Below are 27,244 nucleotides of genomic sequence, written 5' to 3'. Positions count from 1 at the left end.
GAGCAAGCTGCTGCTCTCCCATGACCGTTGTGCAAGCAGCTGTCCCGAGTGGCAGGAGAAGAATAAGGAGCTGTTGTTAAAATATTAACAAACAAAAACAGAAAGGAGGAAAAGCATCCCCTCCTCCCTGGCTCTGACAATTCCCATCACCACAACACTCCCAAAAGGCAGAGCACGAGGCAGTGATGAGCTCCACAGAGCCAGCAGCGATCCCAACCCCAGCAGGCGATGCTGCATCAGCCCCTTCCCACTGCCCACATGGACACAGACCTCACTTGACCCACCCAGGCTGGGACAGGGCTCTCAACCTTAGTACAGACCCTTCTGTTGGGGGTCCCAGCTTGGCACCACCAGCACCTTTGTGCTGCGGGGCTGTAGGATCTCGGGCACAACGTGGGGTCCCAGCCAGCTTGGAGCTGGGATTTAGAGGTGTTGGTGCTGCAAAAGGAGCCCCCATTGGGCTGGCATCCCTTGCACTGTGCCCAGACTGCTACAGCCCCACATTGCCCCTGTTGCCCCGCTGTGATTCCCTTCTGCTGCCTTCCCTCCCCATGGGAAAACCCAAGCAGGGAGCGCAGCCCCAAAACATGGGCAGGAGCAGCCTGGTGCCCGCACGGAGCACACACAGCCTTCTACCCTGAAAAGCCTCAATGCAGGCCCTGACAAAGCCCTTTCCCATCCCGCTGTCTGCGTTATGCCCATGGTATTTTCTCTCACTTCCCACCCCCGCTCAGCACAGCACTGCTCTCTCCATGCCCTTTCACTTTGCTCTCCCCTCATCCCAAGGGGATGCACAATCCCCACGTGCTGCGGATCCTCCAGCACAGCCCCTGGGTGCAGATTTCTGCTCCCTGAGGCTGGGACAGCTCAGAGATAGACTTACCCAGAAGGACCAGGGTGGGAGGACACACACTGCCCAGGATGCTGCAATGTGGCTCCCAGCTGCCTCCTGTCTCCAGAGCACGTGGGCCCGCTGCCCCCGCAGCTCCCAGACTTCTCCAAAGTTTTGCCTGACTCTCCCCAAGAAGGACACACAGCTCAGCTCCCCCCCTCACAACCACACACAAAAAGCACTTGGGTTACTCACAGGGCAGCTAGTGTGGGGAAATCCTCCGACATCAAAGGCAGCAGCTGCCCCTCCCTCCCCATGCAGCCTCCCCCCAAAGCAGCCCCGTGGTTAAGGTGCTTAAGACGTCATTTTCATCTTTTTCTGTCTTTTGTTTTGTTTTTTTCCAACTCAGCCACACACTTTTTGGGATATGTGGGGCAAAGATGAGCCATGCTCCCATTTCGGGTCATGGAGACAGCATTGTTAGTGTGGTCAGTGGCTGCTCCAGAGGAATTTGGGGCTAAAAATGCTGCCTGTGCCCTAACTTGAAAGGAAACCATGGCACGTCCTGGAGCACAGGGAGCAAACCTGAGCACCCCAGTAGTGAGCAGACACACAATAGCATCAGCACAAACAAGCTTTGCAGCTCTGCCTCCAGCTGCCAAACAACAACAACAGCATCTCCCCTTTGTGCAGCACTGTGATAGCAGCAAGAAGGGCAAGGGAGGGCTGCGTGCCTCCTCCTGTAAGCAGCCAGTAGGATGAATGCAGCACCACGCAGCCTGCGTGGCACAGAGCACTGGGAAATCGGTGCAACCTTTGGTTAACGGGGGGGAGGTAGGAGGGCTCTGCTGCTCAGCACTTGGCTGTGTTTATACTTTGATTAATATCACCCCATGCACAGATACCAGATGTTCTCAGGGCAGGCTGGAGCGTATCCTACGTTACACCAAGATGGAATTTTTGGGCAACTTTCAGGGAGTGCTGAGGGCAGGAGCTAATGGAGCACAGATTTTTGCAGATACATATGAAGCTGTGCTTATCACACAAGCCAGCATCCCAAGCTGGTTGCGATACCACAAGCTACACTTGCTACAATCAAAGCCTCATTACTTTTTTTGTCAATTACTCCAATTCCAACTGGGAAACTCTCAAATCCCACTGCGTGGGCTGTGAGCATTGGGCTGGCTTCAGCCCTGCCTCCTGCTGCTCCCCACAGCTCAGCACCAGGGAGGAACTGCTCACAAGGAGCCAGCCCTGTGGGCTCCCTGTGGCCAAAGGGACACCAGGGGGACAAGGGTGGTCAGGGGGAGCAGCCTCCAAAGCCCCCACCTCAGCTCCACAAAGCAGCTTCTCCATGCCTGGCTGTGGCCAGGAGCACTGGGGTCACCGATGTGGGCGTCCTAATTAGTTGCAGAGGGGTTTGGGTTTGGAAATAATGCAGAAGCCAAGCCTGACTGCATTGGAAGTGGCCATCCCAGCTCCTTGAAGGTCACACACTGCCCTACATGCAGCTGACTTCAATCAGGGAGGTTTCTCCTGGCCAGATGCTGGGTATAAAGAGGTGGGATGCATCCGTCCACGCTCAGGAGCAGAGGATCGTCCCCATCCCACCCAGCATTCCCCATACATAATGCCAAACTGATTATGTGACTGTGGATCAGCTGTTATCATCACCAAGGCTCATGGCACACAAGTCAAACCAGAGGATAAGACAGGATCCAGGGCAGAAAACTACAGGAGCAGCTGTGCCTTCTGCCATTCCCCAAAGGTCCTCCGTGGCCTGAAAATCCCAAATGCAGGAATCCCAAGGAGGCAGAACCTTGTAGCATTCAGATACAGAAAACAGCAATGACAAAGAGCATTTCTCCTCCCTCCAACCTCACTCACCACCTCGAACGCAGAGTCAGGTGCTCACTGCAGCCGGGCAGAGCAGAGCAGAATACAGCACAGTGACCGCAGGCACTGGGGATGCCAAACCCCACGTCGTCACCCTTCTGCTTGTGCTGAAGCTGTGAGAGCTGTCTGACACCTCACGCTGCTCTGGCAGAGGCTGCCAGAGCAGGAAGGAAGAGTGATGTGGGCAGGCTGCCGGAAAGCCCCTGTTATAAAGGAGCCCCTGAGTGATGCTCGCTCTGTCTCTCCTCCGGCTTTTCTCACAATGGCATTGTGCTGTGTGTACAAAACCATCGCTGAATCGTAAATTTACACCCAGAAACCAAAAGTAAAAGACCTTTGTTACTCACTTCTTCGAGCAAAGGTTAAATCCAGCTAAATACATCAGCTTTTGTGGAAAGGAGGAGGGTTTGGCAGGCAGTGCAAGGAACAGGAACGTGGGAATTCCTCCTACGGTTTGGCAAAGCACTCTTCCTTCTGCATGGGAGTCCTCTGGGGTCTGTTCAGCCTCCCTCCAAGAAAGCCCCTTGCCAGTGCCCACAGGACCTGCTGCTGCCCCTGGGCTGGCAGAGAGGCAGGACCAAGGCACACTGCCCAGAACTCTGCCAACCACAGGTGGCTGCTTGTGGGACATGTGATGGGCTCAACCACAATGTGAGCACCACAGGGACATTTCCCAGTCCCTCTTTTTTATCTAGGGGCATTAAGAGCAGCAGGGAAGAGCATGAGATGGGGGTCTTAAAATGCATGCCTGGCTCACGTTTTGATTTTGGGGTACCTGTGCAGGTGCTTGGATCTGCTACAGCTAACCCCCAGCTTTACAGCACCCACAAACCCAAGAGCAGCCCCTTCTTTCTGATCCAGTGGAAAGAGATCTTTTCACAGGGTTTGTTCAGAAGAGCTCCCCTACACATAAACCCATTGGACACCAAAGAGCTCCATCTCCCTTTTACACACAGTCTGGTAGTTGACTTGCTGCAGGCATGGAGTTGGGGATGCTCCACAATGGCAGCCCCCAGGGTCTCTTACAACTACCTAATAAACAAGAGTAGCGCCCACTGCCCTGTGGTCCTCTCCCATAAGACCCCCAAATCTCACCTCCCCAAGGCCAGCCCTAAGTCCATGAAGCTCTCCATCCTGCTGAGCCCCACAGCAACCTCCTATTCTTTCCAGATTCTTGCAGCACCAGCAGTACTCAGCCACCACTCAGCCACGGGCGAAGCTGGACTGTTTGTGGCCCAAAGGCAAAGCATCGTGGAGGGGCCCAAGAACAGACCCAGATCTGGAATTCGGGAGCGTTCAGGCATGCCTGGCGAGCAGCTCTGCCTCCCTGCAGTGAGGAGGGAAGAGTGCTGCTCTCTGGCCCCTGTGCTGACTCTGCAGAGCATCCCCATGTGTTGCGTCCAAACCTTTCCCAGATGCTCCTGAGCCCCTTGCAGCACTGCAGCCCTGTGGAGCCATGGGAAGGGGGGCATGGAGGGGAGAGCCTTGGGGCAACCCCAGGGGTCAGCCAGAAAGAAGAAAAATAAATCAATGGTGCAGCAATTTACGTAGCAATATTTCCTCTTTCTGGCTGCCCCGCATTCTCACTGCAGCTGCTCAGCAGAATGCAGCAATGCCAAAGTGCCTCAACAGCTCCAAGAGTCTCCCGTGGAAGGACATTTCCTCTCCCTCTCAGTTCCCTATGGGAATCAACCCGGGGCTGTGGTGTGGGGAACTGCTTCAACTTCTTCCTCGAGGTTTTGCTTTGCATTATGCAAGAGTAGCAGATACTGCTGCTTTTGGCCCTGCCCTGGGCTGTACACACAGCTTTCAGCCATCTGACTGCTTTCAGGATTAAACACAGCCTCAACTTCCCCTCCTCCAGGTGGCCAAAATGATCCCCATCAGACTTGTGCTTCAGACCCCTCACAGCTCCACTGCCCATCTCTGGGCATGCTCCAGGGTCTCAATGTCTTTCCTGTGGTGAGGGGCCCAACACTGAACTCAGCACTTGACGTGTGGCCTCATTAGTGCCCATACAGAGGGACAGTCACCTCCTGCTTTGCTGGCTGCACTGTTTCTGATGCATGCCAGGATGCTGTTGGCCTTCTTGGCCACCTGGGCACAGAGCTGGCTCACATTCAGCCAGCTGTCAGCTCGTACACCCAGATTCTTTTCCTCCTGCAGCTTTCCAGTCACTCTGCCCTAAGTCTGTAGTGATGCATGGGGCTGCTGAGACCAAAGTACAGGTCCTGACACTTGGTCTCGTTCAAGCTCACACAATTGGGCTCAGCCCATTGATCAACCTGTCCAGATCACCCAGGGATGCACAGCCAGCATGGACTGCTGCCCTCGTTGCTCACAACCTTTCCCATTTCTTCTCCATCTCTGCACATCCCTGTATGCACAACCGGGCAGCTGCTGTTCCCTGCCTGGCCAGATAGATGGTGCTCAGCCACACCAAGTGGGGAATCGCAGCGCTGGAAGCAGACACCACCTCTACCGCAGTAACTCAGCCTTGGTTCTGCTGAGAGATGCAGGAGGTCCCACTGCAGCCCCAGAGTGACTCAGATCTTCACCATCCTTCCCCTTTCACTTCAGGATGGAAGATCAGCAAACATCAACAGCAAACATTTCATCAAAAATCAGCGCCTTCCCATTCTGATGCAAAACCCTTCCATTTTCTGATGGAACATCATTCTGCCGACACTTTTCTTCCCACAAAAGCCAAACCCAGTGGAGCAGGGCACATTTTGCCCATTTTTCCCTACATGGCCCTCAGGTCCGCTCTCCAGATGTAGGACATCCTGCATCACCCCATGCTGTCCCAACCCTCGCACCACTTTGGAGCCGGAAACTGCGGCCATTTCCTGCAGGCACAGCTTTGCCCTGCAAATATTTGGGCCTCTGCAAATTGTTTGAAAACCAGACCTGGCAGCTGGAGCTGTGAAAGCAGAGGAGGGGCTTTTCTAGGGAGAATTCAGTTTGTGAAACCTACCCAATGCCCTTTGCCACAGAGCAGCAACAGCGGTAATAAAAGAGAAAAATCACTTTTGCATGTCTAAAAATGAGAAGGAAAAACAAACTGAATGTTCTCTGCCTGTCTGCGCCCCGAGGGCAGAGCAATGTTCTCCAGCACAGTCACAGCACCATTCCCCCAGTCTCTGCAGCCACGATTGGAGGCTTCCCCAGCTCTGTTCCTCCAGCAAATCCCAAGCAATGGCTTTGGTTTTGCTCACTGTGGTAGCGAGCATCCCACAGACCTGCTGCCCCCACCCAGCCGGGAGGCTGAGATAACCCCAAAGCTGCTCCTCCTGCTCCCCCAGGTGGAGGCAGGGCAAAGCCCTAGGTCCTGATCCACCCTGCTTGGCCTCTGCAAGGAGGCCTCTGCATTTCAGCCCAGGAAACGAAGCAACGAAGCAGAGAGGAAATCCCAGTGCTCCCTCAGTGCTGTGCAGGAACCCTTCACCTCCCAACCCCAGGGCGTGCGCTCCTACGCTGCTAATTAACTTCCATTTGCTACCCAAAATAGGGCAGGGAGGATGGCTTCCCGTAGGAACACCAGCAGTAGGGCAAGAGCTCACATTTCGTCCCACCCCACAACACGGAGACCCCAACATGAGCACCCACATTGCCTCTCCCATGGCCACATCCCAGCCCTTGCCCACAGCTGTCCCAGTCATCCTGTTGGCTCCTCCAAGGCCACGAGAACGGAGACCTCAGGGTGGGGGGTGATGATCCCAAGGAAGGGCTCAGCAGCAGCTGAACTCGGTCTCCCACTTCCACCCCCATTTTATCAGCGCATTGGGCTGCAGGAGGAAGTGAGTTCAGCCAGAGTTTGTCTAAACAATTATATTTTATCAGAAATGCTGCTCAGATGGACTCCATTTTTCTCAGGGCAGATCTGGATAACTGCAAGGTAATCTCAATTCTCTTTCCTATCTGAACAGGATGGAAAAGGGAGGACATGGGGCAGAGCATCCCAAACTGCTCACCAATGCCTGCACCAGCAGCGCCCATTGCTCACAGACCAGGAGCCAGCATTCATCCCTCCCATTTACACACTCCCAAAGGTTACCTTCCAAATCTCATTTTCTCACTTCCAAATTACATGAGTTCTTTTTTACTGCTTTGATTTTTCAGCCTTCTCGAGTGCACCTGGGTTTCCTTTCCCAGGCTTTTTGCTACGAGTTGAGAATTTACTTTCCTTCTGCTGCAAACCTCAATGAGTCACATCACTCCAGAGTGCTGGAGGAAAACAGCCTGGGGCTCAGGGGGACAGCATGGTGTCCTACACAGGGACATGGTGTGACCACAAAGGACTTACCGTCAGCCCTGAGCAGCTTTCTATTGCCCAAGGATATCCAGGGAAAGGAAAATAAATGACTAGACACATGGGCTTCTGGAGAGCACCAGCTGATATTTAAATTTAGGAGAAAGCAGACCGAAGAGTAGAGTGGACTGGAGGGGGCTTTGATAAAGAAACCATCCGATATCCTCGCTCTCCTCCTGGACAGCTGCAGGAGCTTTCTGCAAAACCAGCCCATAATCTGTGCAGAGCAGCTGCCCTCCTCCTGCCTCCACAAGGGCTCAGCCCAGTGCCACTTCTTGCACAGAGAAAGGACTCCTTGCAAGGACTGAATCCAAGCCCTTTCGCCACATTCACCTGCTTGTTATTACAAAAGATGAAACTGCAACAGGTAGAGAGATTCACCCAAGGTGATGAACGAGCAAACAGCAAAGGTAGGATCCTGACCATCCAGCCTCAAGCCATCTTCTCAACATTTTCCAGGCTCCCAGTTCCCAAACTTACTTCTACTACTGAAAGAATTTGCCAAAGCTCCTAGCTTCAAAGGAGCTGGTTATAGGGATCCACCCTGAATTCATTTCCATGCACCAGAGCTATGGAGAAGGGTTCAGAGGACACCACCACTTTGGTACAACAGTAAGAAGCAATTTAAGAGCCGTGAGCTGCAAAACAGCTGTCACTGAGAAAGCTGCTTTAAAGAGCTTACGTACTATTAACTTTTATCACAGCCCTCTCCTCCTAGGCACCATACCTTCTGGGATTCCCATCTAATCTTCATTGGCTGAGGTCTCCCCAAATTAAACTTCTCTTTGAGGACGGAATGTGTGTCCCACTCTGTGCACAGCAAGAGAGGAGCAAAGGGAAGAAGACAGAACCTTCCTAAAAAGTTAAAGCACACTGATAAGCATCACAGACAGCCTGACCCACGCACTTAAGTAAACGTGCACAGCAAGAGGTTTGCAGAACAACCAGACCCAAGGGGAACAGGTCTGCAGGGGCTGCAAAGCACAGCTGGAAACAAGGGACTGGGGCACAGTCCTATTTCTCCTCTATCACTTTCTCTCTGGAAATAATATACAAGGGGAAAATTCATCTTGCCGACACGGATGCTCAGAACCACATGCACCACTGAGAGCACTCCCTGCACAGCTCTCTCACCCACAAAGAGGCAGAAGGAGTTCAGATCTCAGCTCCCACTAAATATTTCTGCACCCCTTGTGAACTCCAGCCAGGGGCCGTGCTGGAGCTGCACCATGGGAAGCCTCAGCAGATCCAGACCTCTGAGAACATTCAGGGGCTGCAGGGACCACCCAGCTCGCACACAACCTGGACGCAGCCTCTTGGGCTGCACAGCCAGAGCATAAATCCAAGGTTCTGCTTGTATGTGCTAAAGAATCAACAGTCTTTGAACTTCAAGGTGTTGAAAGATGCTTTGTTTTAGTAATTTTTGAGCCCTGCTGTACAAATTGCTTTTGCTATGCAAAGAACAACCCACTGCTTCGACAGAAGAAACTGCAGGCAATAGAAGTCAAGGAGGAGACAGCAAGCGAAAAGCCCCGTGCTGTCACTGCTGAGCTGGCACAGCAGCCTCGTACAGCTTGTTAACATTGTTTGCTTTTCACAAATACATAAACATCTGCAAACTTCTGCTGTTTGTGAGATGCTCTGGAACCGTCCCTTTGGTCCAGCCTCGTCTTTCAACATGTCTCTCCTACTGCCTTCGTGCCACGAGATGGTGAAACAAGACAACCAAGTGAGGTATCTGTGTGTGACCCTACAGAAATCCAGGTAATTTCTACTCCTAGGTCTGCTCAGAAGAATGAAACAAAGGCCAACAGACCTGAAGGAAAGCAGCCCTCTCCCCAAGTCCCTCCTCTAAAAGCTGTAACAGATGGAAGAAAAACTGGGTCCAGTGGAGTCTGAGCACAGGCTTCAATCCAAGAAGAGCTGCTTCTTCCATTTATAGCCACATTCACTTCGACTTCATTGCAACATCTTGGACAATGCAAAAGTGTTTGTGGCTCTGTTTGTTTGCTGGAGGAGTAGAGAACACAACTGGCTTGCTGTCAAGTTATCTGCTTTGGACACGACAATGTTTGATCTTCTCAAAACAAAGTAATCTCCATATAATCTCAATCCAGTTCCTCAATTCCTCTCACAGAGTTTACAGCGCTGGCACCGTACCCAGCTTACGGTGTCCTCCCAGCCACTGGCCAACAGAAACATCTCAGGCTGGGACACAGATCTAGAAATAGCATAGGAGAAAAGCTATTCCCTGCAGAAGGTTCATCGCCACTGCTACCACCACCTCCCCCAGCCAACAGGGAGAAGCCACACAACCAGCGGCCAGCCCTTACTGTAAGAGATCAAAGCAAACTCTTTGTTTTATCTTGGTCAAGATAACGGATTTTATTTGCCTTATCAGCCTGTAGGATGATTAACCCAAATGTGAGAAAGCTGGAGGATGCCAAAGGAGTTGTAGGGCGGGGAGCGTGTTCCAGAGCACAACCACTATGGGCTCCAGACACACAGATAGCACAAGATAAACACAGCAACCCCTCATTCTGCTCTGTGCATGACACCCACTGCTCCCAGACAGGGCTGCAGAGGGTTGGGTACAGCAGGAAGGGCCCTGCAGCTGCATGGGGCTCACAGCCCAGACCCCATCAGGTTGTGGGACCGGCACTGCAGCAGCATGTTGCTAGGCACACCTGCTTACTTTCTCCTGGGCCAGGAAGCTCAGCCTTTATAGTCCCTGCAAGCTTCTGGGAGTAAGCACATGGATGCATGGCCTCGTGCACAGAGCCAGCTGAGAAGGAGAAGGGTCACGATTTCTCTGATGCTCAGCAACCACAGTTTCACCCTCATCCGGCTTCAAAGAAGACAAGGCAGGGCAGGGAAGGGAGAAGTGTTCCATTTCCGATGGGAATCCACACGATGAACCTCCACTGGTGAGATCACTGCTTTTCCTACAGGCCCTCAGGGACTTCCAGAGGGACAATGAATTCTCCGTTTGTTTGCATTTGTCTCCAGAGAAAATCCTACATCCCCAATGGGTCTCACATGGCAATGACCTGAGCTGAAGGCAACAGCAGCCCACACATTTGGGAGCAACATCCTGATGGCCAAGAATGTACAGCAGTGTGGCACAACCACATCACCCAGCCGCCTTCCTGCTCCAAATACAGCCCAAAATGAGACTGGATGAGCTGCCCCAGCTGCTCCCTGCACAGCCACAGACAGGGCATGCACTGCTGCCATCCCCAGATGCAGATACTCAGCACGTGGCCGTGCATCCCTGCGATGGGACACAAGCATCCCCTCTGCACGCAGGCTCCTCACGTGCTCTCCTTCCAAGTCCCTGCTCCTCCAGGACTCCATTTTTCCAGATTATCTCATTTTTGGCACCTGCCCTGAGCACGCGGATTTGGACTCTGTGTTTCTCATTCAGCCTCTCCATTTGGTATCTCAGGCTGTAGGCGCTTTTCCTGTTAAAAATAATAACAACGGCAGCAAAAGAAGAAGAAGAAAAAAAAAGACGACTCATAATCTAGCCCAAATGTGTCAGCTGGTTTTAAGGAAACGTTTCCCTGCAGCTTTAATCTCCTCATACAGTTAAATTGCTGTGCAGCTCAGGGAGCTGGAAATGATTACTCACTGTTGATCCGCACAGGCCTGGCCCCTTTTTTGTGGCAGGGCTGCTGTGCTAGCGGTCCCTGGGTCCCTCTGAACCCCACCTCTGTGCTCAGCATTGTCCCTACAGATCTACACCAAATGCAAGGCTCACTAAGGACCAGTGCAGGACAACTGGGACTGCAGTGGGTCCCTATTTTTTGGAGATGTCCTTCACGAGGAGTTCTGTGGATTGGAAAGTTCTCTCTCTTTTTTTTTTTTTTTTTTTTTAGCTAACTCTAATGGAGCTTTTAAATGAAAAATAAAGTTCTAAGGACAAAGTTTGCCTTAGGGGTCCAGGCTGGAGAAAAAAAAAAAAAAAAGAGTGGAAAAGTTGAATTGTTTCATTCTACTGAAGTCCTTGTGCTTTTCCTGCAGCAGCAGAGGGGAGCTTGCTGCTTTCTCAGGGATCCTGGCACCCACACAGCTGTCCCAGAGGGGGCAGCGATGGGAGAAAACTCCATAAGAGCTGCACTCCTGTGCACACTGCAGACTGCTTTACCCATCACTGCGTGTCAGCACAGAGATGTGCTTCATTCAGATGTGGCTGTAGCACAAGTCAAGCTTCTGCTTCGGGTGACAGCTCCAAGCACTCACATCATCCACCCCCATCTCCCTTTCTAGCTACAGCAATAGGAGGCATGGGCAGCGAGGCCATGGGCAGAGATCAGAAAGACCATCAGGTCAGAAGGGCTTCCACTTCTCACTTGGGATCCCTTTAACCCATCACTGCGATCCCAGAACCCCAGATACAAACAGGTCCACATCTTGGGGAAGCAGAGACGGAGCAGAAAGCTGGCATGAAAAGCATGAACTTTTCTGCTCTTCCCTCCCAATCACCACAGACTTGCAAGACGCAAAGATCAACATGTTTTCCCAGATGAATAAGCCAACATCGAAAGCAAACTCAATGAATTCACAAGCCCTCAAACAACAACAGTAAACTTGTGAATTTTCCAACACGCCTCTGAAAACATGTTTCTGTGCCCAGCAGAGCGTGGAGCACAGCCAGCCCCATGTTGGGCTGCTTGTGTTCCTCCTGTCATCAGCCCCCCAAACTCAACGTTAAGCCCTGCAAGAGAATGGGGGATGCACCTCAGGGAGCACAGGAGGAAGAGATAGAGAGGGCAGACAGAGGTGGGAACGAATATTTCTTGCTCCTGTGCCCCATCAGAGCTCCTCCTGCACTTTTCTGACACTGAGAACCACTGCTTCCACCCGAATGAAGCTCAGAGTTGCAACCACTGCTTTCCTTCAGGGTCTGGTGAGGGAGATGGCCGTCCTCCAGCCACCTCCTCTGGGACACAGGGTTCAGCACAAGAGAGCACAGCTGAGCCCAGCAGCTGGGGGCTGCGTGTCCTGGCATGGGGCTGGGGGCAGCTGGCACATCCCCGGTGCAGCTGCTTGTGCCAGAGCTGCAAGGCACAAGGTGCCAGGGTGTCTGTGCCACGGGAGCATCCTATGTTTCAGAGTGAGTGGGAACAAGACTCCAAGCCTTTGCCATGCACAGCATGTTTTCACCTGAGAGGTTGTGCTCAGATCGGCAATGAGCCTGCATTCACCTGCTGGGCACCCTGAGGAGATGCCATCCCTGCCTGGTGAGCAATGGCCACGAGGTCAGGGTGCGTGCCTGAGCTGACCAGCAGGCAGAAGGAGCCAGAGCCCTTCCTGCTCCTTCAGCCTCTTTTCCTGGCTCTTTTTAGATGTACCCAAACTGAAAGCCCCTTTTGTACCAGCACCAGCCTGGCCTGCTCTGTAAGGCAGACCCCAGACAGCCGGGCTCTTTGCTAAAACCCATCCCCAGCAGCTGTCCTGAGTTTCTGGAGTCCTTTTTGATGCAGAGAGCCCTCCCTTTCCCCCCTGTGCAGCTGGGGCGTTCAGCAGCTCAGATTCTTCTGCTCTTAAAGTGCCCAGCTGCATTCAGAGCTAGGAGCTCACAGCAGCCCAAACTCAGCAGGGTGAGGTCAGGCACAGGGCACAACAGAGGCCTTGGCACCTTCCTCATTGCTTCTGGGGATAAAACCCGGCAGAGAGGCCCCAGCTGAGCCCATGACCAAGCCCACTGCTGATCCCCAGCCATGCCCATGATGGAGCTGCACCAGCCTGCTGCCTACTGGAGCCTTTCATTCTCTCCATCCGTGCTCACAGTCAGAGAAAACCACCCCTGTCTTAGAGGTCTAACATCAGCGTGGACACCTTGCTTCCAAATTACACATATATACCAAAACCCCAAACCCCAGCAGCAGGGCACATCTGAACCTCGCAGCAGATGATGGTTCCTGGGTAGGAGCAATCTGAGACTGGCTGCATGCAGCAGCAATAGAGCTGGGGCACATAGCAGGGCAAGGCTTGGGCCAGCCATGGGATCCAAGAACACAGGAGATGGACCCCAGGGCAGGCATGGAGCTCCCAGGGTCTCAACCTGGCACTACTCCCCACCACAGCTCCGGAGAGGACAGAGCAAGCATGTGATGAGGAATGGAAACATAATTAAAGGCTAAAAGAGAAAAATCTCTAGAACATTAAGGAGGGTAAATGACGGCCAGTGGGGGAGGGAAGCTGGCTTTCATGTCTAATACAGGATTAATCGAAAACAAGATGCAGCTAATAGAAGGCAGGGCTCCAGTTTAATACTGGCTCTGATCCATGGTGTTATTAGACTTTGGCTCCAGCAACCAGCAGGAAAAAAAAACCCTGACTCCTGCTAATGAAGAGGCTGTTTCTGCCCCACAACTATAAACAACAACATTAAACAACAAGCCATCACAACAACACCTCCACAACCATCACATTTTCCAGCATGTCAGAGGCTCTCTGAGCTGCTGCACAGGCAGGCGGGTCTGTGCTGGCAGAAGTGTCTTCTTCCGCAAGCACCCAAGCTTTTGGCACTTGCTCATTTTATTTCTTATAAGCTTGACAGCACGTCTTATTCCAACTGACAGCTCTTTCAGCCAACATAAAACCAAGTCTAACAGCCATGTATGTAGACACACGAGACAAGATGCAAGCTCAGCCCCGAAAGCCATCACTGCTCAAGCTGGAAGCTCCAAGCTCCCAACCCACAGTGCGGCCGTACTCACCTTCCTCTCTCTTTGGTGGGCTCTCCATCAGCACCGGCTGTGGCTTTGGCTCTGCCTGGGGAGGCTGCGGGGCCGGCACATGCTCCATGCTCTCTACTTGCCGTGCCAGCGGGGCTGGCACCTCGGCAGCCTTGGCTACCTGAATTTCCACGCGCTTGGTGGCCACGTCGGGCACGGGAGCGCTGGGCGGCTCCGCTCTGCGCTGGGGCATCTCAGGGATCTTCGATGCTGGGGCGTCCGCCCGCCGCAGTCCTGGCTCCTGGGGTTTGCCAAGCGTGATCTCAGTCCTGCGCGGGGTGGGCTCCGGGGCTTTGTGCCCCAGCACATCTGCTCTTTTGAGGCCAAACCTCGACAACCCCGAAGTGGAGTTCTCCACCTGCTTGGATGAGATGTCAATGGAGATTTCTGTTCTTCTGGACACCGGCTCTGGCAGTTTGGGTCCGGAGTGCTCCACTCTCCTCAGAGGGGCCTTGGGGGATCGCTGGGCTGTGGGGTCTGCATGTCTGGCAGATGGCTCCGAGTTCCTGGCACCGAGTTCCTGAAACTTCTGCGTGGAGCTGGACACGGTGGACCTGAGGAGAGGGTTCGGGGTCCGTCTTTGTGGGGTGGAGGAATTTGAAGACTGATCTACCTCCTCGACCTCAAAAGATCTTTTCAGAGCTGAAAGAAATTAAGAGGAATTCAGAATTTAGTTACCATCCATCTGAGCATCTCAAGAGATGCTTCCAGAAACCTCTGGTACTGTGGTCCCATTACCGCTCCTCCGCTCTGCCATGAGGATTCACAATCCTATTTAACACACAGGGGACAGAGGGACAGAGAAGCAACAAACCCAGAAACAAAGCTGGAACGTGAAGCAGGAAATGCAGCCCCAAAAAGCTGGAGCAGCTCCCAGCCCAATGGGGTACAGTACCAAACACTCCAAACACTTCCCTTTGCCTCTCCCACCCAAAGGATAAACACCAGTTTCCCGCTGGCTGCTGCCATCCAAATCCAAATCCGGAAAGTGAAAATCTCAGAAGAGCATCGAACCCAAATAACACTGCATAAAAACAAAGGTGGCAGTCACAGAAGCTCATATCCTTAAAAACGGTTCTTAGAGATCATTCAAGCCAAAGTGCTTGAAAAACAATAACGTGAGACCCCCCAGTGCAGGAAGGAGCAAGCTGGGAGGCCCGGATTCTATAGCCAGGAATCTTTCCAAGGAAATCTGATGGACAACAGTGTCAGCTTGCTGGCTCCGAGCCACAGCCTGACAAAGGGGACAGAGCATCACCAAGGGCAGGGCAGCCTCCATCCGCCAGGCGATGCTCCCTGCCCCACTGTACACTCCCTGGGATGGCTGAGCTGGGTTGTGCCACTCAACACAATGAGCCCACCCATCCTTTCCTCTAACAGCACACTACGGGTGAGCTTCAGTCCTTTGAAAGCCACACTGGGATCACACAAGACACCAGAAACGTCAGGGAGAATTGAGCAAAGCTTTCCCTCCCGGCACCCCTGGTACCCCATTTCCTACAGCCAAGAGCCCCTGGGACACATCGGGGTGCTGCAGAGCAGCTCCTGTGCTCAGCAATGGGAACCATCTGCTGCAGCTGCCGGCAGGGAAGGGCAGGGAAGCGTCCACGTGGCAGCCGCTGCGGCTCAGCCTCACCAGCAGATCGTGATCACAGCTGCTGACACAAGCAGCTCAGGGCTCTTTTGCCTTTTTAGGGGGAATACCCAAAAACACTGTTCAGTCTCCAGCAGGGGAAGTGCTGGGGAGCAACGGTGTGCCTGGGACAGGCTGTGCCAGGGACATGGGTGCAGGCAACCTGAGCACGAAAATCCTGTGCTGCCATTGGGGTATGGCACCCAGCCAACTCATTTATATCTCCCTGGTGATCAACACCTGAGCACAGAGTCCCAGTCCAACTGCTGACCCATCCCCACCACAACCTCTAAACCACGTCTCTATGTACCACATTTCTACGGTTCTTGAACACCTTCAAGGATGGTGACTCCACCACCTCCCTGGGCAGCCTGTGCCAATGCCTCGTCCTGCACTTCCATATATTCAGGAGGAAGCAGAGATCTGCATCTAACTCTCAGTTATCACACTCTAAAAACACTGAATCAATTTTAAATAGCCGAGATTTAATCTGGCAGGTCCACAGCTCTTCAGCACCGAGCTCGGGCTCACCAGAACAGAGTTTTTCACCACTTCCTTTCTCTGTCACATCCCTAACAACACTTCAACCATTCTTCTCCCCAACCCCAGCTTCCAAACAATGTGCAAGGCCAGCCTAGGCTGAGTTTTGCAGGAAGGGGACGTCGGCAGGGGATGGAGCACAGCCACACACCACCAGCTCCCTGATGGCTGTGATCACACTTCTGTCCATGGTGGGCAATTAAAGCCTGCTCATCACTCCTCCTGCCAGCCTATTCAGTTCCTTTTTATTTCCCTCAATAAAGAAGCCTAATTACCTAATGACAGATGTGTCTGCAGGAACAGACAGTTAAAGTAAATGCTCTCAAGGAACCTGAGAGCAAAGGAAATACTGGCCAGCTTCTTTTCTTTGCAAACGCCCCTCTGGAAATGTCCCTACGCCGTGTGTTTTGGGGATTTCTTTTTGTATCAAAAGCTTGTTACCAAGTCAAACAACCTTGCTGCTCTCCAGGGCTCATGCTGTGAACCACCTCTGCCATCTCAGCTCCTTTCTGTCCATTTGCTATCACCAAAAGCAAAGATGGCACTAGTGATCATCAGTGGGGAACACACAGTCCTTTCCGTTGACATCAAGCCCCTTAAAGTGCCCCAAGCCCAAGGCAAACTTGCCCACAGCCCTCAGCACAGCTCCTGGAATACAGCCATCCCCTGCCTTTATCGGAGGGCTGGGCTGCATACAACACCCAGAAATGGCTTTTCTCCAAGTCTTTCTGGGCCCCGCTGCAAAAATGAAAAGAAGGTCAAAGCCCAGACACAAAAAGGGTTCAGAAAGTCTAAGGAAGAGCTGCAAAGCTGTGATTAGGGTCACAGACAGCTGCCCAGTGGAGTCACCATCCCTGGAGGTGTTCAATAACCATGGAGATGTGGCACTGAGGGACATGGTTAGTGGCCATGGTGGGGATGGGCTGGGGTCAGACTTAATAATCTTAGAGGTCTTTTCCAACGTTAATGTTTCTATGATAAGCCATCCAAATATTGTTTCCTATGCCCACACTGTGTGGCAAGGGAGTGCTGGGGTGCTGGGAAAGCAACCATTCCTCAGTAGGGCTGGAAATGGCTTGGACAGCCTATGACAGCAAAATGAGCCCTGGGCCTCCATGGTGTTCCTTCTGCAAAGGAGACACTGAGGACAGCATGAAAGCTTGCCCACCTGTAGCTCTTGGGATGGGACATCCATCTCCTGCTGCTGGTTGCATAGGGATGTTGGTTGGATGCTGGGTTGACTTCCAGCAAGCTTGGTCACTGCTCTGTGTCCTGCCTGACCCAGAGGGCTGTGCTCCCACTTCTGAGCACAGGTGACCCTCAATGCACAGCTGGTTCTGGGATGCCATCTCCAGTGACAACAGTTCCCAGCGTGGCCAGAGCTGCCCTGCTCAGCATCACTTCACTCCTGCTCTTTGCACAGAAATGAGAAAAGAACCTCAGGAAGCAAAACAGCTCTCGAAAAAAGAGAAAAACTTAAAAATAGCCCGTCCTGCTCAGAGCTAAGAAAGGAAAGCAAACAACCTCTGCTCCACAGGACCCTCCTCCCGGCTTCCTGCATGGAACTGGCCTATTAATGAAAACAACAGGAGCCCAAGGCCAGCACCGTGCGGTGCTGGGGCCCAGGCAGTGCCCAGGTCTCTCTGAGGCTCCACTGCCACATCCCCACAGCCAGGGCTGAGCAGGGAGCTGGACTGCAGGGCCCTGTCCCTGCTAAGGCACCTTCCAGGGGACTTCTGGTGCTGGCAGGGTCTCTCCAGCCCCACCACCCTCCTGCCAGCTGGTGCTGGAGGCAGCGGAGGTGGAAGCAGTCAGCGCTCAGCATCGCCCTTCCTCCTCTTCCTCTCGGGGTGCCTGCACTGCGGGGAGTACACACACAGAGGTGTTGCCATTTCCACGCGTTTCCTTTTAACCAGTTCCAACCCAATTCAGGCAACTCATGACTCAATCCATTGGAAGGCACAGCTGCACAAGCCAGAAATCCCCTAAAATGAGGTGTCTGAAATATGAGGAGGAAGGTTTTCACCCAGAGGGTGGTGATGCACTGGAACAGGTTGCCCAAGGAGGCTGTGGATGCCCCATCCCTGGAGGCATTCAAGGCCAGGCTGGATGTGGCTCTGGGCAGCCTGGGCTGCTGGCTGGGGACCCTGCACATAGCAGGGGGTTGGAACCAGATGATAACTGCGGTCCTTTTCAACCCAGGCCATTCTATGATTATATGATGCAAACCCAACCCTACTCATGACCCCATGCCCTGACTGCAAACCGCTTGCTGCCAACCCCTTTGTGAGGAAGCAGTGTGCTACAGGACAGCTGGCAGCCCAGATCCGAGCAGCCCCAGCACTAATCCTTGCATGCAGGGTGGTGTGGGCAGCACCTGCTGTGGGGCTCTGCTGGCAACTGCAGAAGCTCTGCATCCCCAGCCCCAAACTCAGCAGCCAAGCCTTTACCAAAGCGAATGCCAACACATGCATGTGCAGGGGCCTTCAGCACTTTGGAAAGTAATCTTATCCTCAGAAAATGTTTTGACACATGTAAGAAAGCAAATCTGTATTTCCAAAGTCAGGATTTCCTTTTGCTGCCTGCGCTTTCTCCTCCCTCAAAGCTCCTTTCTGGAAAAACACAGCCACGTCCCAGCCCTGAGCAGCGCCTCTACCTGCTGCTGGGATGCTCATGGGCAAGAAATGCTCAAACTCACGCTCTCACCCTGGGCTTGAGCACTCCTTGAGCAAGACCAGGGTCAGGGAAGCAGCAAAGTGCTTGTCTGTCAGTCCGTGCACTGTGCTGCAGCACTGGGGATGCTCACACTGTGCCCTCCCGGTCACACTGCGGTCAGGCACCAGCGGTCAGAGCTGCTCTTTGGGGATCTTGCAGACTAGGACAGAGGTCTGGTTCAAGTCCCAGCAGTGCACGCAGCAGCCAAGAGGTTCCCGAGGAGGCACAGACACATCTTTAATTCTTCTCCAAGGAGAAAAATCCTGAACACGGGGCTCCCAGGGGACACAACAGGCTGCACAGCTCCTGCCCAAAGGCTCCACACGTCCCTGCAGGCACTGGGAACCAGAAATGACAGCAGCACGTGGGAAGGAGCAGTCAGCAGAGCAACATCTGTTCCTTCTTTCTTCCCTCTTCCTTTTAAACAGAACACCCCAAGTAACAGGCAAGGAGATGCTTTATACAAGGAAACCTCTATGCACAGAGCTCTGGAGGAGACCAACATAAACAGAGAGGGATGCTGGTTCCTCCAGGACCTGTGCTAGCTGCTCTGCAACGTGAGCCCCGGGCTTGCTGCTTCCCATTAAACATCCTCTGCCCCTCACATGGTTTCTGTAACCCAGGGGTTACATTTGCTTGCTTGCTTAAGCACTGAAAGCTTTCCTTGCGTTTTTAGACACATAAGAGCCTTATGGGAATAGGGCAGCCAGTCGTCCCGGCATTTCACACGATACAATGGTATCGTTTCAGAGCGCTGACTTTCTCTAAACTGCTACCAGATGGCGACCTCCTGTTCCCGGGGAGGAAAAAGGGGGAGGCAGCGGCCGCAGGTGTCAGCTTTCAGCAGTCTTCCCCCCCCCCGAAACCCACATATTAACTGTTCAGGGCCAGCAGAGCTGCCCATAGCCCTGTCCTATGGGCAGCAGGATGCTCCCCATGTAGCTCGGATGGTTCCCTGTGTTACCACAGGAACATCTGGGGACGCACTGTAGTGCTGCTTATCTGAAAGCACCATCTTTGATGCTGATGGATGCCAGCATCCAAAGCAAAGGTGGATGCCCTATGGGATCATTGAATGGTTTGAGTTGGAAGGGACCCTTAAAGGTCATCCGGTCACAACCCCCCTGCAATGAACGGGGTCGTACAATCACAAATTGTTAAGGTTGGGAAATACCTCTCCTTTCACCAGGCCACCCCCACCGTGCCCACTGACCACGTCCCTCAGTGCCACATCTCCACAGTTCCTGAACACCTCCAGGGACAATGACTCCCCCACCCCCCCCACTGCATCACCACCCTTTCTGAGAAGGAATTTTTCCTAATATCCAACCTAACATCCTAATATCCAGCCTATCCAACATCTACAGCTCCATCAGGTGCTCAGATCCCTGTCCAGCCTGACCTTCAGTGTTTCCAGGGATAGGATGTTCACCACTTTTCTGGGCAAATGAAAGGCATGAGATGCTGCAGCTACACAATATTCCTCATGTACCCACAGGCCGTATGGATGCTGTGTATAAACCCTAAAGCTCCTGCAGCAAGAAGGGAAGGGAGCTATGCGATGTATATGGAATGATGATCTACTGTTGTGAATAGTTTGTACGCACAAAAATCCTTTTTCCAACTTCACAACAGCATCAGTAAGAAGTTCTTTAATAGATTTCATGGTCTGACACAGAGATTGCATGTAGGATAATGCTGGCACCACGCTGTCACCACGCAGTGCTTTGTGAACTGTGCAGCCCCTAACAAGAGCTGAATTATGGAGGAAATTTGTGGCTAAATGCAAGTCAGAGCTCTGACATGAGCAAAGCTGTTCAAGCAGCATTTTGCTCCTATTCAGCAGATTACAAAGAGAGCCTCAGACCGATGCAGCAAGCCCATCCAGCAGCAATGGGAGCACAACTGCAAAGTTGGAAGCAAGAATAGAAAAAAAATAATAGCATCCACGCACAGATTAAGTCAAAATCTCAGATTTCCAGACCCTATAATGGAGCTCTAGAAAGGTTTTAGCTTTGATTCTCTGTTACACTTTGGCTTATATAACCACTAACCCTCAGCAAAATGCTTCCAGATCACACCAGTATATTTTACATCCCTTATATTCATTGTGTGTCCATACAGACAACCCCATGCAGCACAGGGTGTACCCTGTACCCCACAGGCTGCATTACTGGCTCTGAACTGCTCTCTGCACAGCTTTTGCCTCCGGTCTGTGCTCCAGTTTCCTTTCATAAAGGGAGAGAGAAGCAGGAAATAAATCTTCTCTGCCTCCCAGGGGACAGAGCAGATTTGGTTTAGTTCACTAATGTTTCCAAAATGCTTTACAATTACTGCCTAGAAGGCAAAACGATGACGCAGATGGACTTGCAGACCCCGTATCAGCCTCAGTGCTGATTTGCAGGGTACCACAGCTATGAAGGGTTAAGAGCAAGCGTGGCCCCAGCTGGGTTTAGGAAACTATAGCACTGAGCTGCTGGGCCAGACACCTCCAGAGATGAGTCACAGGTCCCAGCTCCAAGCACTCAAATGGATGTCAGAGTGACTCTGGCGGGTGAAGAGCCTCGGTGGCAGGGGATTGGGTGATAAAAGTGATTCAATCATGAAGTGATTCAATCTCAGCTTGATAATATGATGGGCGGAGTTGCAACATGCTGGTTCAAATGCTACTGAGAAAGATAAATGAGTAGAAGTGGTGAGAGGAGGGGGTCGTCCGTGTGGGCAGTGCCCAATGTGTCACACAACTGCCACCTCCCACAGTGGGAGGACGGTTGCACAGTGTGGATAATAGGAAAAATTTCCACTCAGAAAGAGTGGTGATGCATTGGCACAGCTGCCCATGGAGGTGGTGGGGTCACCATCCCTGGAGGTGTTCCAAAACTGTGGAGATGTGGCACTGGGGGACACAGTCAGTGGGCACAGTGGGGGTTGGCTGGGGTTGGACATAGTGATTTTAGTGGTCTTTTCCAGCCTTAATGATTCAATGCAAAGAGAACATCTCAACACAGACCGGCTCTAAGTGCTGGCCAATGCCTGCAGCCAGCCAAGGAGCAGCAGCACTCATGGAGACCAATGGTCCCCAATGTGTCACCTAACTCAGGTGCAGGAGTCAAGCAGTGTTGCCACCCATGGTGCCTCACCTTGGGGCACACAAGGAGCCAAGAGCCAGCCTGGATGGATGTCCCCAGGAGCCCCAAGGGCTGAACTCCAGCCAGCAGTCTTGCAAAGCAATCACGGTAAAAGCCTGAGTCACAGTGCCAGGAGACAAGAGTTCTCATCAATCTGGGGCAAGTTTTTGGAATAAGCTGAGGACAGCAGTAAGCCTCCTAGCTGCCCGAGGGCTGCTCCTAACCATGGCCTTTGTGTGGGGAGGGAGCAGGGGCACTGCTACAGCAGTGGGTGAGAGCTGCCAGTGCTCCATGAATAAAGCCTCCAAATAAGCTTACCCCCAATTTGGCATCATTGCTGTCTTCCTGTCCCGCTGTATCAGTGAGGAAGATGCACTGCAGAGTTCACTGCAGCACAGGGAAGGAGGTCAAGAAAGGAAACAAGCCTTGCAATGGTACTGCCTAGAGACATTGCCTTAAATATCAAATATCAGAGTTAGAAACATGAATATTTGGAGTGATTATGGGCTTTCCATTATTGCCTTTGGATTTCTGACAAGTCCCAGCACGGGCTATTCGTGGAGCTGCCTGGGTTCTGGCTCCTGGGAAAAGGCACAGAGCAGCACCCCACAAAGCAGGAATGAAAGCAGCACCCAACAGTGAGGCTGCAGGACAAGGGAGGCAGCAGTGCTCTCACACTGCAGTGAGCATTTGTTAGCCAAGAGATGTAGGCATGGTCTCTCAAATGCAGCAAGCACTTGGAAGAGGATGCTGCAATGAGATCCAAGACCTGGAGGAACTCAGGCACCAGCATAATGCTGGCACAGCCAAAGCTGTATCCTGGTCCAGGTGCAAAGACTCACCCACGGTCTGATCATAAGGGAACCTTTCAAAGGGAAGGGACAATGTGACACTGTGTCCAAGATGGCTCTCAAATGCACACTGAGAGCTCGCCAGTAACACCAACACTGGAAGATGACGCAGAGCCAAGGACACTCTGCTCCGTGCTGCAGTGGTTGCCCATCCTTAAGGACACACAACCCAGCCCTCCCTGCATCTGATAGCTGTAAACACCGATCTCTGGGCGACCCTACGTTCTACCATGGGCCAAAGACTGTCCCTACAGACCAGCTCACGTGAACAGAGATCTGCATCCTGTGCTTCCCATTTCCCACTCCCTCCTAGCCTCTGTATTCCCAAGGAACTAAATATACACGGGGAAAAAACAACCCACAACTGCAGATCCCTGCTGCTGGCTCCAGGCAGAGGCAATTTTTCCGCTTGGCACAAGAAAGAGCACTCGTGCTGGAGACAACACAGCTCCTGCCTTCCAGTGGTGATTTCTGAACCTCTGCATGAAGTGGGGTGGTTGGCAGGGAGCTTCCATCTGCCTGATCTGGGCTCAGAAATGTGGATGAGAAGAAGAGAAAAGAGAGAAAACTCTCAGCAAAGCTTAGCCCACCACATCCCAGAGCTGCAAGGACATTTGTGAACAACGCAGCCATGAGCAGATGGAGATAAAGGAGGGTCAGATGGGATTGGCCACAGCATGAGGTTTTAGGGACAGCCCAGGAAATGCAACAATTAGAGTCCAGGAGCTTCGTTTCACTCCTAGGGCTGCGATGATCCGAGATACAATCTAAAAAGGCTTTCTGCATTTCCTTTTCCAGGCATTGAGCCTCGCACACCATTCATCACACAGCCCCGCCAGAGCTCACCATGCAAACCCACAGACCAGAGGGACACACAGGGAAACACGAGCCATCCCCTCCCTGGGTTCCATATAGGACTGCACTCAGGGCACATCACCCACACAGTGCTGTGACTGTCCCTCTGCTGCTGCTAATATTAGCAGTGGGGCAGCAGCTGTGCAGCAGGGCCACCCCACCAGGCTGCTGGGTGCTGTCGGAGCTGCAGCCTCTGCATCCTACCCAGGCTCCAGCCATGGAAGCTGCCTCCAAACCCGCTGTGCTACCCTGTGATTTTGGCACTTACAGCCCCACAGAGCTGCTGTTAGCAGATTGTATCCGCTAGGAAATGTTGTGTTTCAACATCGTTACAAGGAAACAGATTTGGTGTTAACTGATAGCACTGGCAAAGAGCTCAGCATTGCTTGCTGTGAGCCATTTCCAGCACAAGGAGCCTCAGCCCCCCACGGGCTGTGCTCCACAAGGGATGGGCTCTTCTCCCTCCCCAGAAACTACACACCAAGCCCTGTATGCACACCATGGGATGCAGGAGGACCACACCAACCAAAAGGTATGAGCAGGGTGCACCTCTCCCAGACCAGGAGGGCTGCAACCAGACAGACCCACACCGCAGCATCGCTCAGTCCAAGTGGGATAAGGATGGTCTGGGCTTCATACAACATTCACACACCCACACATGGTGTGCTACAGCCCAGACAATGACTGCTGCAGGTCCCCATCCCCACTGCTCACAGGGACAGGGCTCAGGCAGAATTGAACTGGCAATGCTGCTGAAGATCTGCCAAAATCCATAAACCCACAACGGTGACGTTCTGCAAACACTGGCAAACTGCAAGACCTCGTGCTGCTCTCCTCCAGATAAAGCAAAGAAACTCTTGCCAGTCAAAGAAACGGCTTCAGTGCCTGTGCTGAGGAACCTGGTGGGCATGTAGGTGCCTGGACATGGCCATCTCCATCACGTGCAGGATACAGCCTGCTGTGCTATGTTCCCCATTCACACACGGCTTTGATTTGGAAGCTGAACTACAGCTGAATGTTTGTTATCCTTTCCTACTCCAAAAAGGGCCCCTACAGCCTTCATAGAGCTGAGGGTGACAGCTCCAGCCCACATCCAAGACCTTATACCACTGCCTGCTGTAATCTAGTAGCCACAGGTACCTGTGGGGCGGAGATGCTGGGAGGAAAGCAGGCAGGGACAAGGACAAGGTGTTCAGGACGAGGTGGTTCAGGAGCACAGAGGGCTCTGGCTGCCAGCAATCTGGTGTTGCTGCCACATGGTACTTTTGGCTGATTGGCCAAGGATAAGAAACTCACCCGGCAGACATGAATACTGCATCTACAGCCCTACAGGCCAAAAACTAATTGCCCTGCTCTTGGGAAGCTGCTGTGCAACCCAGAGAACTAATTAAATTGAGAAACACAGCCTGGATCCCCGCTGAAGGGCAAGGCTCTTGTAGCCTCTCCATAGGGAAGGGAACACACAGCCCCAGGGGCTGAGGAAGGGCACCACAGTGCCACTGAAGGACACGTACAGCCCAGAGCAAGCAGCCTCAGGGCTCCCTGGGGTTTCTCACTCCACAGGGATTTAAATGCAATGGAGGCAGGCGAAGGAAAAGGCTGTGACCACACCAACACTGGTGAAGCTCCCACGCCCCCGAAGGACACTCACAGACTCACCTGCGAGCCCAGTGCCACAAACCCAAACCCTCAGCGTGTTTGGCTGCTCCATGCCCCAATTCCCTTCGCCCCAGCCCTGCTGCAGGATGTGGCTTCCCTCGGCCTCCTGCTCACCCTCCACCCCCGCTCCGGCTGCAGACGGGAGCCCAGGGGCTGCACAGAGGGGGCACAGATGGGGCTGCAGCTCGGAGTGACGGCACCGCAGAGCCCAGGACAGCCCGCCGAGCCCCCAGCCCTGCCACCCGTTTCCTGCCCGACCTGGAAGAGGAACCGAGGGGCTTTCGGCTTCCCAGCAGGAAAAACAATACTTTGCTCCTTCGCAGAACGCAAGAACGAGTTCACCAGGAGGCGGTGAAGTTCTCAGCCTATAGCAGCACACACGGCCGCTGGATAAGCTTTCATCACAGCCCCGAGATCTCTTCTATTTTTTTTTTCCCCCCTTCTAAAAACCGCTGCACGGAGCTGAGTTTGGGGCACTGCCAGGACGCTGAGTGCGGGGACGCTGCTGCTTTGCCAAAGCTCTGCTTTTGAGATGAGCTCCCCCGAACCGCCCTCTCAATGGCTGCATCAGAGACATCCCCAAAGCCTATCTGGAACCACGGATGGGCAGCAGCACACTTCCCACTTGCTTCTGTTCTCCTCCCTTCCCTGGAAAGCCAGCGGGCACCCAGGGGAAGGCATCCATCCATCCCTCCAAGCACGGGCTGCAAGGGGACCCCCGGCACCGAGCCGCGCAGTGCCGTCGGGCAGTTGGAGCTCAGCTACCCGACAAACGCAAAGCTTTCTAAGGCAGCTCCCGCTAGGGATATTTTTGAAACTTGGGTTCATTATCCACTTCACGGCTACTTTGAGGCTGTGCTCGTATCCAAAATCTGAGAATCCACACAAGGGCCGTCGCCTGGCCCTTCACAAACTTTTCGCTGCGTCACAGCCGCGTTTTCGGCTGAAAAAGTGCGTAAACCAACTCGGAAAAAGCAGCAGAGAAAAGCGTCCCGTACGATCCTGCGCTAACAGATAGGGACGGGGCGAGTCCGCTCCAAACAAAAGAGCCGGGGCAGCGCCTCACCCACCTCTGCCCCGCACAGCTGGGGCGGGGGGGGCCGGATGCGGGCGGCGTCGGGGATCTTCGCCTTTAGGGTCACCGACAGCCCCTCAACATCCATCCCTCAGCCCCTCACCGCTCCGAACAGCTCCGCAGCCCCCTACCCACCTTCGAAGTCGGAGATGATGCCCTCCAGGTGCGCGTTGACGGCCGGGTCGGCCATAGCGAGGCCGGGCGCCGAGCGCTGCCGCCGCCGATGCGGCCGAATGAATGGCGGAGGGCGAGCGGCAGCCGCCGCCTCCCGCGGCTCCGGGCCCGCAGCAGCGCCCCGGCCCCGCCCGGCCCGGCCCCGCCCGCCCCCGCCGCACACTGGCTGCCGCCCGCGCCCGTCACCGCGCCGCGCCCCGAGCAGAGCCGTGCCGGGTTGTGGGTACGGAGCGCAGCGGTAAGCGGGGTCCTGGCCAGGTGCCCTCCAACCTCAGACTCTCGCTGCGGATGGGATAACGCCCTCAATGTGACGCCCCTGGGGTGCCCGAGCAACCCGAAGTAATGGGCTGCACCGCTGATGCTCTCAAGGATCAGTGAGCTCAACTCGGTTCCATTCTTGCAAACCTCCTCTCCTCGTATTTAAGGAGGAAATTCTTTACACAGAGGCGGTGAGGCCCCGGCACTGTCCACAGCTGTGCTGCCCCATCCCTGGAGGTGCCTGAAGACATGGAGGGGGGGCTGAGCAGCCTGAGCTGTGTGCATCCGGCCCACGGCAGAGGTTGGAACTGGGTGGTCTTTAAGGTCCCCTCCACTTCGGGTGAACCATAAAGAAAAATTATGCAAAACAGCGGTACTGCTGCTGTCCATTTCTGCAGAAAGTGTGTTTCATCACTTCTGCTGTACTTTCAATTGTACAGCCTTCCCACTTCCAGTCTGCAAACACCACAGACTTCCCAATAGCACATGTGACCCAGAACACGAAACCAATGGCACTGATTACCCAGACTCCAAAAACTGCAGAGTAAAAATAATAATAATAAAGCTGAG

At 53.4% G+C, this 27,244-nt stretch overlaps 1 protein-coding gene across 6 annotated transcripts in view; it reads right to left on the bottom strand.

Moving 5' to 3' along the window:
* Positions 1–27,244, bottom strand: part of SEPTIN9 (septin 9) — a 95,580-nt gene that overhangs the window by 21,639 nt on the left and 46,697 nt on the right. For 4 of the 6 annotated variants that reach the window (XM_090122073.1, XM_090122074.1, XM_090122075.1 and 1 more), the window contains one exon: positions 13,769–14,428. In XM_090122073.1, the coding sequence (XP_089978199.1) occupies positions 13,769–14,428 (660 nt within the window). Of the gene's footprint in view, positions 1–2,719; positions 2,857–13,768; positions 14,429–26,377; positions 26,525–27,244 lie in introns of those variants that run through there. The other 2 variants (XM_031599151.2, XM_031599154.2) reach the window with 2 other exon arrangements.

Source organism: Phasianus colchicus, chromosome 20, assembly GCF_987193195.1.
Source record: "Phasianus colchicus chromosome 20, bPhaCol1.hap1.1, whole genome shotgun sequence".
In the NCBI taxonomy this organism is placed as follows: Eukaryota; Metazoa; Chordata; class Aves; order Galliformes; family Phasianidae; genus Phasianus; species Phasianus colchicus.
The sequence above is the reverse complement of the archived record's forward strand: the minus strand, read 5'-3'. Positions and strand labels throughout refer to the sequence as shown.